Source organism: Varanus komodoensis, unplaced genomic scaffold (assembly GCF_004798865.1).
Source record: "Varanus komodoensis strain SLA01 unplaced genomic scaffold, ASM479886v1 scaffold38, whole genome shotgun sequence".
Classification (NCBI taxonomy): Eukaryota; Metazoa; Chordata; class Lepidosauria; order Squamata; family Varanidae; genus Varanus; species Varanus komodoensis.
The window spans coordinates 9,396,042-9,409,845 of NW_025335909.1; the positions used below are offsets into that span (position 1 = coordinate 9,396,042).

The 13,804-nt window shown below is 67.4% G+C and overlaps 3 protein-coding genes across 7 annotated transcripts in view; 1 reads left to right on the top strand and 2 right to left on the bottom strand.

Moving 5' to 3' along the window:
* Positions 1-224: 224 nt before the first annotated feature.
* Positions 225-8,693, bottom strand: HPS4 (HPS4 biogenesis of lysosomal organelles complex 3 subunit 2). 4 transcript variants are annotated; one of them, XM_044440918.1, is made up of 14 exons: positions 8,452-8,692; positions 6,938-7,502; positions 6,594-6,684; positions 6,018-6,161; positions 5,714-5,821; positions 4,664-4,780; positions 4,390-4,484; positions 3,886-3,958; positions 3,548-3,584; positions 2,782-2,881; positions 2,365-2,533; positions 1,796-1,928; positions 1,524-1,627; positions 225-1,096 (listed from the first exon to the last, which is right to left on the bottom strand). In XM_044440918.1, the coding sequence occupies exons 2-14, from the start codon at positions 6,976-6,978 to the stop codon at positions 887-889; spliced, it is 1,422 nt and encodes a 473-aa protein (XP_044296853.1). In that variant the 5' UTR covers positions 6,979-7,502; positions 8,452-8,692; the 3' UTR covers positions 225-886. The 4 variants fall into 4 exon arrangements, with proteins under 4 accessions (XP_044296853.1, XP_044296852.1, XP_044296854.1 ...); XM_044440917.1 differs by having other exon boundaries at positions 8,318-8,692; XM_044440919.1 differs by having other exon boundaries at positions 1,519-1,627; positions 8,318-8,690.
* A 186-nt stretch (positions 8,694-8,879) lies between these two features.
* SRRD (SRR1 domain containing) lies at positions 8,880-12,321 on the top strand. The gene is made up of 7 exons (XM_044440964.1): positions 8,880-9,004; positions 9,767-9,807; positions 9,894-10,153; positions 10,228-10,326; positions 10,515-10,666; positions 11,032-11,077; positions 11,679-12,321. The coding sequence occupies exons 1-7, from the start codon at positions 8,880-8,882 to the stop codon at positions 11,865-11,867; spliced, it is 912 nt and encodes a 303-aa protein (XP_044296899.1). The 3' UTR covers positions 11,868-12,321.
* Positions 12,272-13,804, bottom strand: part of TFIP11 (tuftelin interacting protein 11) — an 8,444-nt gene continuing 6,911 nt past the window's right edge. For both annotated transcript variants that reach the window (XM_044440695.1, XM_044440694.1), the window contains exon 13: positions 12,272-13,069. In XM_044440695.1, coding sequence (XP_044296630.1) covers positions 12,714-13,069 — 356 coding nt within the window. In that variant the 3' untranslated portion in view covers positions 12,272-12,713. The remainder of the gene's footprint in view (positions 13,070-13,804) is intronic.

Below are 13,804 nucleotides of genomic sequence, written 5' to 3' on the forward strand. Positions count from 1 at the left end.
ATGGTGCGGGCAGGCGGCCGCCGGAGCGTGTTGGGATTCCTTGCCGCTGTTGCTGCACAAACACCGCTCCCTCGCCAAGCGTGGAGTTGCCCACCGCCCGGCCCTCCTCCCCGATTCCCTGCGGGGGGCGCTGCTTTCCTCTGGGGCCCACCGAGGCCGGTGGGAGGCAGCAGGACCGGCTTCCCGGAGGCCCGAGGAGAGCTGCAATGAAGACACGGCGCACGAGAACGCCCGCGGCCCGAGGGGCACCTTTATTGTCCCAGGCGGGGCGCTGCACTGCACCCGGGTGGGGGCCCGCCAGCGACCCCCTCCCATCTCTGCGTCCTCTGCCGCCCCACAGCCTCCAGCACAGCACCGGACGGGGAGCGCAGGCAGCGGGTGGGCGCACAAGGCCGGCCGCCGGGGGATCCAAGGCGGAAAGACAGCGACTTGGGGGGGGGGGGGCGAAGCTTGGGAGTGCTTGGCCAAGCCCCCTCGCCGGCCCCTTCGTGCCGAAAGTGACCGGGCTGGTGCGCTCGCCTTTCCTGAGGCACGGCGCCTCCGAGCCAGCCAGCAAAATGGCAAACCCGGGGCGGGGGGGGGCAGGCCCTGCCTCGGCACTCCTGAGGACAGCCTCGACCTGCCCCCCGGGTGGGCTTGGTCCCGCTGGATGGTGCCAGGCAGGGCTGAGGCCCTGCATCGTTCGCATGTGCGGGGGGCACGGCAGTCCGGGGCACCTGCCCCCTGGGAGTGGGCGTCAGGCCTGGGGGAGCAAGCGGTGGGGCCAGCGGGAGGCTCGGGGGACGCCAAGTCCGCACATTACGTGCGAAAGCCCCGCCAGCCGCCGACGGGCTGGAAACGGAAACGGCTGCACGGTCCACAGCAGCGAGGGTCCGGGGTTCGCGGCTCACGCGAGGCTCCACAGGCACCCGGTCGGGCGCCGGGTCAGAGCAGGTTCACCCCGTGCCTCAGGAGCTTCTGCCGGGCCTTGCCGGGCAGGGCAAAGGCGCTGTCGTGGGGGCTGGGCACGCCGGAGTTGCGGAGCGGGGCGCCCAGCTGCTGGAAGTAGGTCTCCTGGACGGCGTTCCGGCAGGCGTACACGGCGGCGGAGGCACTTCTGCGGGGGGGGGGGGGCAGGCGGGTCGCGGAAGAGGAGAGACCGGTCAAGCACAGCCATGACGCCAGCGGGCGCCCAAGTGAGCCCTCCGCCGTGTTTCAGGGCCCAGTGCCGAGGCCACCAAGCAAAGCCACTTCCCGGTCGCCAGGGGGCGTGAGTGAGGGAACGCTCCCCCCACCTTGTAACTGAGCTTGGCATACTGGGGCCCGCCAGGCCCCCTGTGGCTTTAAGGGGGTCGCAACTCTGGTCAGGCGACCGCAGGACGCCCCCACCCCCCGTGAAGCAGGCAACCCGCTCGAGGGCCACGAGGCATGAAGCCGTGGGGCCGACGGCTGCCTTGGTGTTTGCTTTCCGTCTGGCGCCTGCAGCAGCCATGGGCTCCCACCCCGTGCCGCGGGCCCCGCAGAAACACGCGTGCTCACCTCACCGTGATTTCCGAAACGGAGGGCAGCCGGGCGAAGGTGGCATGGAGCAGGCTGGCGGCCCTCAGGAAGGGCTGGTCCGGAGGAGCCACGGCCGGCGGGAGGCTGGCTGTGAGGGGAGGGAAGGACGGGAGGCGCGTTTCCCGGGTGAACGACGCAGGTGGCCGGCCGGCCGCCGTCTCGGGGCAGCGAGCTGCGGGGTCCTGCCAGGCCGGATTGCACAGCACGGGCACGGCCCCCGGCCCCCGCCCGGCCCCAGCCCCGGCCCCGCACTCACTGGTGAGGACGTTCTGGATGGAGTCGTAGTGCGCGAAGCCGTAGCCGCTCTTGCTGGGCGGGGGGGCGTCCGTTGGGAGGGTCTCCTGGAGGTGAACCTCCAAGCCGTTCAGAGAGGCCAGGCTGCTGAGGTGCTGCGGCGAGACGGGAGGGGGGGCTCGGTCGGTCGGGGGGGGCAGCGCTGCCCTCCGCAACCGGCCCACTCACTGACACTGACAGTGCGGGCTGCCCCCGGCCTGCGCCTGCCAGCGAGCGAGCGAGCGAGCGAGGGCCCCTTCCAAGGTGTTTTCTCCGTGCCATGTCCATGTAGGAGGAGTGTAGGTATTCCAAAAGTGAGCACTTCAGCCAAATTGCGGGCTTGCAACATGCAAACTTTTTTCCCAGTGCCCGTGTGTGGTTGCAATCGGGCTAAGTACAGATGCTTTGTGAGCCCAAATTAACCTTCCATGTATCCCAAGGACCCCTGCAGCGGGAGGGGCTGCAGGCTGGCTCTGCCCGGGGGAGCTGAGGAAGCCCCGTCCAGAGCAAGGCCCAGCCATGGGGGGGGGGGGCGGACGGCACGCCACTTACCACATCCTCAATGGAGCTCCCGGTCTCCACGAAGCGCTCCTCAGCCAGGAGGGAGAGCACCAGTCCTCGGAGGCGGTGCACGTACAGGGCCACCCTCACCAGCCCACTGGCTCCGGCAGAGGCCACGCCAGCCTGGCTGCTGCCCTGGCCTCCGTGGAAGCTGCTAGGACTGGGGGCAGCGGGGAGAGAGAGAGAGACTAGTTGGCCCCTGACTCGGGAGGGACGATGGGGCGCCATGGCGGCTGCTGTTGCTGGATTCGGGGACCGGAGCGGAGATGGGTGCGCGGCCCTCAGCTGGGGGGGCCTCCTGCACTCCCTGGGCAAGTCAGCCCACTGCCAGGGCGTGGGGGCGGGAGGAGGAGAGGCTGGGGGCACCTGCCGCAGCAGAACCCAGGTGCGCCCGCCAGCTTGCGTTACCTGGACATCCACTCCAGGGAGACATCCCGCAGGGCAGCTGCTTCGTCTTCCGAAAGGTAAACCGAGGTAATCTGGACCCCCTTGGGCAGCGGCCCACTCCCTGGGGAAACACACACACACACACACACACACACGTGGGTCAGCCCTGGCCCCAGCCCCAAGGCAGCCCCCGGGCCCCTTCCAGCGCGACGACGGCCCTGGGCACGCGAGGGCTGGGTGACGCACGCGGCCGCCGGGGCGACCGATTCCACAGGACAAGCGCGCCAGGCCGTTCGGCGGGGGCTGCCAGCGCTTCTGCGTGTTACGCATCCCAGGAACGCCAGCTGCCCCGGATCCTGCCGGCGTGAGCAAGCTGCAGCGGGTGGGCAGGCGCTCCCAAAGGAGCCGCCTGCCGCAGAGGACCACAGAGCAGCAGAGCGGGCAGGCAGGCCTCGAAGCCCGTGAGGTGGGCAAGGAGGGGAGGGGAGGGGAGGGGAGGGGGGCTTGCTTCCACCCTGCTGCACACAGGCCGGAGCCTCGCCGGGCGCCTGGCCAGAGCTCCCCTGGCCCACGGCCAGGCCTTCGCGGCAGCCGGCCCAGGGACCGGCAGCCGGGCTGGAGCGTGGCTCCCTGCTGCTTGGCACCCGCCACCGGCCCGGTGCAGCTGCGAGCGCCCGGTGGAGCCAAGAGGGCCTCCCAGGCGCCCGGCGGACTCCGCATCTTCCACCCGGGCAAAGGCAGCGCCCGCCCGGCCAGCCCAGCGCCGTCCCCTCCGCGGGACACTCACCTGCCGCCGGCCCGGCCTGCCCACCGTCTGGCTCGTCCTGGAACAGAAACGTGCGAACAACCCCTCGGGAAAAGCCCGGCTGGAATCCTCCCATCGCCCCTCTGCCCCCACACCCAGGAGGGCAGCCGGGGCTCTCCGCACGGCCGACTCCCCACACAGCTCTGGGGCGCCCCCCCGCCCTGCCCCACAGAAGAAGCCCCTGCGAGGAATGGGGAGCGGGGGCCCATGACCCACCCCCCTTGGGGCAGAGGGCTGCAAGAGCAGGGGCCCGCGCCTGGATCCTGGGCTGGACACCCCGCGCCGCTTCCGTCCCCGCGTGTGGCTGAGCAGAGACGCACCTCTGCGCCCGCGTCCGGCTCCTGCAGGAGGACTCTGGCCGTGAGGTCGGGCGGCAGCTGCGTACTGACGACCCTGTGGGGACCCGCAGAGGCAGCATGAGCCAACCGGCCTGGGGCCCCGCGAGGGAGGGAGCGGCCGGCCCAGAGCGCCCAGGTGTGCTCGGAAGGGGTGCGACACCATTCCCCAGCTCGGCTGCCCAGCAGAGCAGAGCAGAGCAGGGCCTGCCCGGGCCGGGCCTGAGCGCCCTCGGGCAAGAGCAGCCCTGCCCCACGGACCCCCAGAAGCGCTGGGCCGCGGCTCCCATCGCGCCCAGCCGGCCCCCACCAGCAGCAGCAGCGCCAGTCCTTCTGGGCGGGAGGGCAGGGCAGGCCTGGCCACGGCCCAGGAGGAGCGAAGGCTCCCGCAAGGGGAGCAGGGCCCCCCCGCACCCAAGGCCCCGGCCGCAGGCCCTCTGGCCCCGGTGCGCCCCCCCCCCCGGCAACCCCTGCTCCCCAGATACTCACAGCCCCTGGTAGAGGATGCACCCGGCCAGCACGTGCGGAACACGCTGGCAGGCCTGCAGGATGAGGGCCGCCTTCAGCAGCAGCAGCGGCTCCACCTGGGCAGGAGCACAGAGCAGGTGAGCCTCCCGGGCAGCGCCTGCCTCATCCCTCCCGAAGACGGGGCTGCCCTGCCCCTGCTGGCCATGCGCAGGGCCTCTGGGGCTCTCGCCGGCTGGAGAGCGGGGCCCACGGGGGGGACACGCAACGCGCTGCGGGCAGACCCCCCGGGAGTTACCTTGGTTTTGTCCACGGCCCAGAGGGACGCGAAGACGCGGTGGAGGTGGCTGGGGGTCCGCTGCAGGTGCGCCACGCAGCGCTCCCACGTCCGGTCCAGCTCCTGCTGCGTGTGCTCCTGGGGGGACAGAGCCAGGGAGGCCCTCAGTGGGCGCCACTCCGGGTGCGGAAGGGCAGCCAGCGCCGGCACCCGCCAGGCGCAGCAGAAGAGCCCGGGGACGAGCTGAGGCAGATTCCCCCGGGATCTCCGGCGGCCGGCCTGGGAAGCGGACACTGCTCTGAGCGGCACAGTGACCGCGCAGAATGCCTTCCCTGAGACTGAACCCACCCCTGCGCAGCCGGGATGGGGCGGGGGGACAACCCCCAGGGACCCCCGGCCCCAGCAGAGGCTCTCCCCCCAGCAGCGCGGGGATGCCCTGGCGGCACTGCCGCAAATCTCCCAGAGCACCTCAGCTGCGGGGCGGCGCAGAAACGGTAGAGGCAAATGAGGGGAAGGGGCTTCCCCGGGAGGTGCAGACGGTGCCCACGGCCCGTGCGGCAGAGCAGCGCGGTTTCTTGCCTGTGCTGCTGCGGCATCGGAAGCCCAGATGCTTTAGCGCTATTTCCTTGTGCGGGCCCTGAATTTTTCTATGCTGCTCCACTGTCTGTGAACGAACAGCAGTGTAAAAACATTCTCGGTGTGTACAGAACAGACAAAACACGAGAATGTGAGAGATGCAACCAGCAGCCGAGGAAACTCTGTGGCCCGTGGGTCTCCGGGAGCAAAGTGTGCCTTTCCAAAGACGCACGCGGGCCACAGCACGGAAGCAGTCCGCGACCCCCCACCTGGCCCGCTGCAAGGGAAGCCCCCACCAGGACGGCAGGCTGCTAATCCAGGCTTGGGCTTGGGCACCCGAAGCTCTGCCAAACGGAGGGGGCAGCTCTGGGCTGCAGGCAAATGGGAAGCGACTCGGGTGGAACCCCCAGAATCGCCATTTCCCCAAGGCTGAACTTGGCCCTCACACTGAGAGAGGCTCCCCCCACCCCCCACGGACGTTTGGCCAGCAATCACCATGTATGCCCGATGGATGGGTCCGTTGTAGAAGCGGAAGAGCCCGGCCAGCTGTTCCAGGAGCCGCCTGGCGCTGACGTCGGGGAGGTCGGTCGTGCAGCCCAGCACCTGCGGCGTGGAGGGGAGCGGAGGGGAGGGCAGCGGTAAAGAGCAGATGCGCCGGGTGGGATGGGACCAAGCCGCGCCTGCCCCGAGAGGCCTCCCGCCGGTGCGCACGACTCCTCCTCCCACAATGCCCGAGCAGTTAGCCCCCCATCCCCATCCCCGCCCCCGAGAGGGGCGACGGTCCAGCCTGGCGCCTCACCCAGAGGTAGCTGCCGTCCACTTTCACGGCGAACTTGAGCTTCCGCAGCCGGATGAGGCCTGGAGGGGCGCCAGAGACGTCCACCATGCAGCGGGCCATGCCAGCGATCTGGCCACACAGCAGCTCCTGCTGGTCCAGTGGGGTCTGCGGGGCGAGGGGCACGAACCACGGTGGGCTGGGTGCCCCACGCCGGGTGGGCCGTGCCCTCGAAGAGCCCCACCGAGGTACGGGCGGCAAGGCCTGGCGCACGAACGCGGCCCGGGTGCTGCGCGCACCAGAAGGCTCGACGCGCTGCTGGGACATCAGACCTGGGTGCAGGGGGGGCTGCGCCGGACACCCCGCTGCTCCCCGCGGGCACGGCAGCCCTGCGCATGCCTGCTCGGAACGGCCCCGCAGAAGCGCACGGGGCTGGCATCCGGAGGGCGCCCGCCGGTGGGGGGGTCTGCAGCCTCAGCCTGAGAGTGTCTGCCAGGGACGCTCACGGACATTTGGGTCCCACCGCAGCTCCTGCGGGAGCCGCGCGGGCCAAGCAGCTCCCGGTCTGAGCCACACACGGAGGGGCCAGGACGCACCCACCTGGCGAGGGGAGAAGAAGCAGATCCCGGCACGCGTCGGGTCCCCCTCCTCCTTCACCTTGGAGCCGTCGTAGAGGAAGCAGCAGCTCCACCTGGAAGGCACCAGCAGCGCAACGGTCGGGACGCTCTGCCCCGACAAGGCCCGGTCCAGGCTCCGCCTGGCGGCCTGGGGCACGGGGGGCTAGTGATTTGCTCTCCCGGGCTCTGGGCAGTTTGCGCGCGTGTCCCTCCTCAGACCTCCCACCGCGTGTTTGAACATGCCCACTCTTTGTTCGCTAACGAAGACAGACCGCTGAGGAGCAGGCAGAAGCAGGATGCAAGATAGCAAACGGCAAGGATACTCACCAGGCCCCGGCTGCCGGATCGCTCTGGGAGGAGGCAGCCATTTAGCTTAAAATCTCTCCACGGTACCTCCTGAACTTCAGGAAGGGCTCCTTTCCGCAAAGATACATCACAGCCTGGAATCCGTGTCCAAAGAGAATGCTTATGGCGCCATCAACCCACCAGAGGCGTCACCCCAGAGTCAGGGGCCGACTTGGGGGCAAAATTCACCCAGGAGGTGGTTCGGCAGCTTCCCTGTGCAGGCCCTTCCGCCTTGCTTTCATGCCAGCACCTCCATCCGAGATGCAGCCCCACAGCCAACGCTCCGCACTCAAGAAGCGCCACTCTCTGCCTGGCCAGAACAAGCAGCAAAGCAGCCCAGGCCCCGAAGACACTCAGGCCTGCCCAGGGACTTGGCACGGTTCCTTATGCGATGGTTCAGCAGCCATTTGGATGCGAGCCTAGGACTGAGGAAGGATTTGGCTGAAGCCGGGAACACGGGTGCGCTGCTCATTTGCGAGAGGCCGGATGGCGTCTTCTCGCTCCGGAGCGTCTTGTGATTCCTGCTCCAGGCGTGGCTTCCCTCACTCTAAAATTAAGACATGAAAAAATTAGCACATGAAGATGGTTTCCCGACAGTCATGTGACCAAGAGCAGCTGATGAGCAACCAACATAGCATGCGGACCAAGGCGGTGCAGCCTTGGCGGGTGAACCTCAATGCAGGCTGTGTGCCCCCCGAGTGGCTCTGGGTGGTGGCTGTCGCACCTCACAGGAGTGGCGGGACGGGCCCTCCAATCTGCTCCAGATCCTTGGAGAAAAGGCAGGGGCTTTTGAATGCAAGCAGCCAGTGATGGAGAGGGCTAATGCGGCACTGAAGCCCACGCAAGCTGCTAGGCTTTGGGGGCCTGACCGCGCGCAGGGCCAAGGTGTGCGAGGCCTGGGACACATCAAAGGCAGAAGGGCCACCTTCTGCAGTGGGTGCGGGTGGCCTTCTGGGCAGGGGGGAGTGGGCGCCCACTGCCCCCCGGGCCCAGTGCTGAGGGCCTGGGCTGCCCAGAGCCAGGACAGCAAGGAGCGCACCCTTCCGGGGACGTGCAAAGCCCCTTCGCTCTGTGCGGCCGGTCCACGCTGCTCCAGAAGAAGCAGCAGCAGCAGCAGCAGGGGCGGGAGGAGGGCAGGGCGAGCCGGGGCTTGCAACCGGGGAGGGCACTGAGCCGAGGCCCGGGCTCGAAGGGCCCCGTGGCTGCCTGCGGACCAGCCAGGCTGGCCAGCCTTCCTCGCAGGGCTGGTGTGCGGGCGGGCGGGGCGGGGGAGGGGCCGGCTGCCCTCGGGGCCTGGAAAGATCCCCGAAGGGAAGTGCAGGGGGGCCGAGCGGCAGAGGCGGCTCCAACGGCGAGGCCCACCTGGCAGCGGCCTCCCAATCCCCGGGCAAGCGGAGGGGCGCTCTGTCCATGCTTAGAGGCGCTGCCCCGCCGCCCCGTCTCCGTGTTCGGCGACGCACTCTGCACGCGCTCAGAAGTGCCCTCGCTCTCCTCACCGCTTCCCCGACCGGACAGCTGGGGGAGGGGCGGCGACAGGCCACGTCACCCGAGCGGGAACGGGGGCTACCCGAACGCGCCGAGCAACACTTCCGGTTTGCTATGCAACTGTGCGGAAGCTGCAGGAAGGAAAAGAAGCATAGAGACGGGAAGAGGGGCGGAGAGAGCGTCTCCTTCCACCCAGGTCTCGAGGGTGCTTCGGCTGGCGACCACCCGGCTGGCCGAGCGAGGGGCCTTTCTCCGAGACGCAGAATGCGGGACGGGGAGGGGACTCCGCCTCCTTCTGCCGAGGCATTTGCCTCCGCCGTCGCCACCCCCCCCGCTCCCCTGCCCCGCAAATGGCGCCGCCCGCGCCGCGCCTGCGCAGTCGCCTTTCGTCGATGGGACGGGTGCTGCGAGGGGCCCGTCCAGGCCGTATCGCGCGCGGATGGAGCGCGGCGGCGAATGGGGCTGCTCCCGGCGCCGGCGCCGGCGGCGGCGGCGGCGGCGGGCGGAGGAGCCGGAGGGCAGCCTGGCGGCCGGGCTGCAGAGGCGGCGGCTGCAGGAGGCCTGGTGAGGGCAGAGGGGGCGAGGGAATCCCGGCTCCCATCATCCCCAGCAGGCGCCAGACGGGGGATCGGGGGCTGGAGATGGCGGGGCTCGCCCCCCGCCGCGCTTCAGAGTGGATCGGGCCCGACCCGAGCCGGCCCCTGCGGGGAGGCTACCAGTGCTCGAGCCCCGCACAGCAGCAGGCCCCGATCCCCCCGCAGCCCCCAGGGAATCTTCTGGCACTGAAAGGGTGTTCTCCGCGGTTCTGCCCCGGAGGCCCTCGAGCTGGGGCTGAAGCGCCACATGCAGGCGGGGCACGTGGGGAGGACCTGGGACCTCCCGGCCAGGGCACAATTCGTTAGCCAGGATGCTGCTTCAGGTCCGCCCTCCAATGCGAGGGGCCTGCAGCTCCCCCAGTCCCTCCCCCGTGGCTGGGTTCACTGGAGTAAGAGCCACATGCGGCCCGGTCCTGAGGAAGCCCTCTGTCTGCAGGAGAGCTTCTGAGTTAAACCGGCAAAGGCTGGCACTTAACTGCAGCTGTCCAGATCAAGAGGTGCTGGGGCTCAGGACTGCCTGGATGTTCCACCTGCCGTCCCAGGGTGGAGGCCGAGGGTGGTGGCCAACAGCACGGGGTGCAGGTGGTATCTACACGTCGAAAAAGAAGGCCGCTTTACTTCTTGTGCCCACCAGCCTTTAAATGCAGGGGTGGCTGGTGTCGCTCCCCCGCTAAGTCAGCACCCTTGTAAAAATGGCTCTCTCCCCCTTGCCTCCCTCATCTCCTTCCAGCTCAGAACTGCGGAGCTCAGAGTTCTGGGATTCACACCTGCGTAAGTCCTGCCTCGCGCATGCCCTCGGTGGGGTTGTTTGCTTGCTGCGCTCCTTGGTGCACTCCACCCTCTTCTTCCTCACCCAGGAGCCCTCTTCGCGTCCCTCAGAAAACACCTGGCCGTGGGGCAGCAGCCAGCCGAGCCCGTGGTGGAGCGAGCCCTCGCTGCCCTGGAGAAGCTGCAGCTGGCCGTGCCAGCCCCCGAGCCCCGGCCCCTGGCGCCGCAGGAGGCCGCCAGCGGAGCGCCGGGCCTGCGGTGCGTGTGCTACGGCATCGGGAGCTTCTCCGCTTGCGTCAAGGCGCGCGACCAGCTGGCCCTGCTGCTGCTGCTGCTGCAGGAGCTCGAGGTGAGGGCGGAGGCCGCGTGGCTGGGCTCGGGGGCGACGCGGGCCAGAATCAGCATCCGCCCCTCTCTCCGCAGATTCCGCACGGCCAGTGCTGCGTGTTCGACCCCGTCTTTTCCGTGCTGGAAATCGAAGTCCTTCGTGATCTTGGCCTGACGGTGCTCCAGGAAAATGAGGTGAGCCCAGGAAATGCGGGGCAGGGAGGGAGGAGCTGAGCAGAATCCTTGACCGTGACTCTCGCGAGGAGCGCAGCCGGGGAGTCGGAGCTGCTGTTGGGAGCACACGCCCGGCAGCTGGGGGTCTGAGCTGTTCGGACCCTGCGGTCTCCAGGGGGCTCTCCCTGACCGAGGCCGTGCTTCCCCAGGAAGGGAAGCGGCCCATCCACGAACCCACCGTCTTCTATATGATCCACTGCGGGAAGGCTCTGTACAACAACCTGCTTTGGAGTAACTGGTCTGTGGAGGCCCTTTCTAAAATGGCCATCATTGGGAACAGCTTCCGGGGCATCCAGGAAAGGTAAGGCGGCTTCGGGCCCGTGTGCCCCAGGCAGGAGGCAGTTTTACCAGACGCCTCTTCTGGGGTTGACCTGCAGCCCCCGCGGCTCACGCAGGAGCCAGGCTGCCGTTGGTTGGGCTGCTTCCAGTGCTCACTGCAATCCCTGCCAGCCTGCCCTGCCCTGGCCCAGCCCGGCCCTTTGGAAGTCAAACTTCTCCCCACGCGCATGGATTTGCTACGACACGCGCCTGCGCCTGATGCAATTTCACAACAGCCGCCGCTTGCGTCGGGCCCTCGGCAGGATGTCCTGTCCCGTATGCAGTGGCCTTAAGCCTTTTTCCCCGGCTTCTGCACACATTCACGTTCTCCACCCCTCTCACTTCTAGGGTGCCGAGCAGGATATTCCACAAGGATTATAGTTACATCGCAAAGGTACGCCTGCCTCATGTTATCCGAAGTGATACTCCCTTTTAGGCCAGCTTCTGGCTGGGGGAGCGAATCTGCCCTTGTGGATTCCTCGCCTCCTCCCTGCCAGGCTGTTCGGACACAGCGCTTGCTCGGTCGAAGCAGAACCTGGCGCGGTGCAGCTCCCCTCGCCGGCCGTGGCACGCAGCACGGTCGGTCAGCCAGCGGAGAGGTGTGCGAGACGGCAGGCCCCTCCCACCAACCGGGCCGCCCCTTGGCAGCTCGAGGGCCTCAATGGCCGTCGAGGAGCAAGCCGCCCGGCAGGTGTCTGTGCCGGCGAAGTCCGTTGTCCAACATCAGGAAGCTTCTGACGCCACACCAGTACTGCAGCCTTGGACTGGAAGCAGTGGCTCGGGTGGGCTACGTAATGGGTGGGAAGCGAAGAAAGCCTTCTTGGGGGGTCTTTTCAACATGTTGGTTGGTTTGGATCTGTCGCTGGGAACCCCCCACGCTGGTGGCCGTATGCAAACAGGAAAAAAATTAACAAGCCACCGCCCACCCGTGTTCAAGTGCTCATTCAGTGTTAGGAAAACGTGGACCTGTCCTCACTGTGCTTAACCATCTCTAGGTTTTAACAGCAACTGCTGAAGAGGCCTTTCCTCCTTCGCGGCAGTACCTGGATGTCTTTAACGACACCTCCTTCCACTGCTTTCCTTTGCACAAACTGAGGGGCCTTCCTCCCGAGATCTGGAAGGCCCATGAGGAGCCGGCGTACTCGGACGAGGATCAGCTAGAAATCATCAGGAGCAAGCAGTGATGTTGTGTCTCCTCCCAGGAAGGCAGGGATGGGCTGCAGCCTCCGCTCTGGCTTCTGAGTTCCCGGGCAAGGGCTGCCCTGGCGGGACAGAAGAGCCGAGCTGGCTGGCCGCCCACAACTGGGGGACTGCCCAGCCACATGCCTTGGGCTTTGGTCTGAGCCATTAGCAGAGTTCGGCAGCAGTCCCCGCGGAACCGAGGACACGCAGGCAGCCCGTGCCGGCCGCAAGGATGCTCGGCGGGGCTCCGCTTCTCACTCTTGCGCAACAGGCCCTTCCCAGGGAGGCTTGGGATGCGTGAGGGCCAGGCACAGCGGCCCAGGTGTGATGCTCCTGCCTGCTTTCAAAGATCCTGCAGTTGCGTCCCAGGCAGCTTTTTCTCAGAAGGCAAAATTCTCCAAAGACCTTGAGTGTTCGTGGAGTATTTTAATAATAAAAAAGCCCAGGCAAACCAAACTCTTTTTGTCTTTTCTAAAGTTATTTCCTCCCGCTGGAAATGTCAGAAGAGCCCTGGTGCAGCACCCGGCCTGGGTTCAGCCAACCCCCTCCCCGCCCCCAGGCAGCCCAGAAACGGGCCAGGAACGCAGGAGGGCTCTTCCCCCCTCAGCATTCCCCACGAATGGCGAGGCCCAGTGTGGGACTGAGGCTGCGCACGCATCCACCCTATGACAGCCGACAGCCAACCTGGATGCCCCCCGGGTGTCGCCATGGGGCTGCCGGGCTCCTTCCAAGTGCCACCGCTGTCCGTGGCCGAGGGGCCCGCGGCAACTGCCCCCCGGCCCTCCTCAGCGAGCGCTTCAGCCGCCCCGCCGCCCGCCCGGGGCCCAGTGCCTCGCCTCGCCTCGCCCTCACTTGGCCATGTCGATGAGGCTCTGGAGGGAGGTGGGCACCCAGGTCTTCTCCCCCTGCACGAAGACCACGCCGCGGTCGATGTAGATGACGATGCGCCCGAAGGTGTACAGCTGCTTCCCTTCGTGCCGCTTCCCGATGACGGGCATGAAGACGATGTTGTGCTCCTCCGCCTTGGTCTGGATCAGGTCCTTGAAGTTCATCGGCACGGAGCCGGCGGCCATGCCGATCCCGCGCTGCGCCATGTTCTCGGCCTCCCGGCGCTCCTGCATAGCCTCGTACTGAAAGTCCTTCCGGCGCTCGGTGTGCGTGAGGTACGCGATGTTCTCCCGTGCGCCTGGCTGCACGTATCCCCCTGGAATTGGGGACAGAAGACGGCAGCGCGTGAGCCTCCGTCTCTGGGCCCCCGGCTGCGGGCTCTGTGAGCCAGGGAGGCTGCCTTTAGCCGTGCAGAGGATCCTGGGGGGAGAAGCAGCCAGTGCCGTCCCTCTGTGCCCACCCACGTGCTTTGGTGCAGGGGCAGGTGAGGGGACCAGGGCAGCCAGGGCCGGGCAGCTGGAAGGGGAAGGGGGCTGCCCCTCGCAGCACGTCCTGGCCAAGTCGGCTCTGGCGGCCCGTTTGGCTCCAGTCACACGTGCCTCTGAACGCAGCACTTACTTTGCCCTCCACAGAATGGGGGCTCCAACTAGGTCCTGGCTTTACACAGGCCCCTCCTTTCTGCCCACCCTTTCATCACCTCAACCAGACAGAGCCCTCTCTGACGGCACAAAGCATCGCCCCAGCAGCCGGGCATCGGATAACAGCGCATGTAGGGGCCATGTGCATGCTCGAAAGGAGTAGCGGCGCCAGGCGATGATGTCACACATGATGAGCTGCGCAGAAAAAGCTACTCAAGGAGGGTTTTTTTGAAAATCACTCTCTTTTCAATGGAACTGTAGCCCTATGTTAGGGTTAGGGGTGTGCACCAGGGTAGGGTTAGGGTTAGGAAAACGAGGTGTCCTGGCACGATTCTGATGGTTGGAATGCGTTTAGAATGGGCAGAGATGATGAGATGCGCAGAAAAAGCCCTCCTTGAGTAGCTTTTTCTGCG

Excerpts from the sequence above, each read along its gene's own strand:
- SRRD (XM_044440964.1), top strand. The coding sequence starts at position 8,880 with ATGGAGCGCGGCGGCGAATGGGGCTGCTCCCGGCGCCGGCGCCGGCGG. Across the intron at positions 9,808-9,893 it reads GTTCTGGGATTCACACCTGC|GAGCCCTCTTCGCGTCCCTC; the intron begins GTAAGTCCTGCC and ends TTCCTCACCCAG. Across the intron at positions 10,327-10,514 it reads CGGTGCTCCAGGAAAATGAG|GAAGGGAAGCGGCCCATCCA; the intron begins GTGAGCCCAGGA and ends GTGCTTCCCCAG.
- HPS4 (XM_044440918.1), bottom strand. The coding sequence starts at position 6,978 with ATGGCTGCCTCCTCCCAGAGCGATCCGGCAGCCGGGGCCTG. Across the intron at positions 3,959-4,389 it reads TGCATCCTCTACCAGGGGCT|GGTCGTCAGTACGCAGCTGC; the intron begins GTGAGTATCTGG and ends GGGTCCCCACAG. Across the intron at positions 3,585-3,885 it reads AGCCGGACGCGGGCGCAGAG|GACGAGCCAGACGGTGGGCA; the intron begins GTGCGTCTCTGC and ends TTTCTGTTCCAG.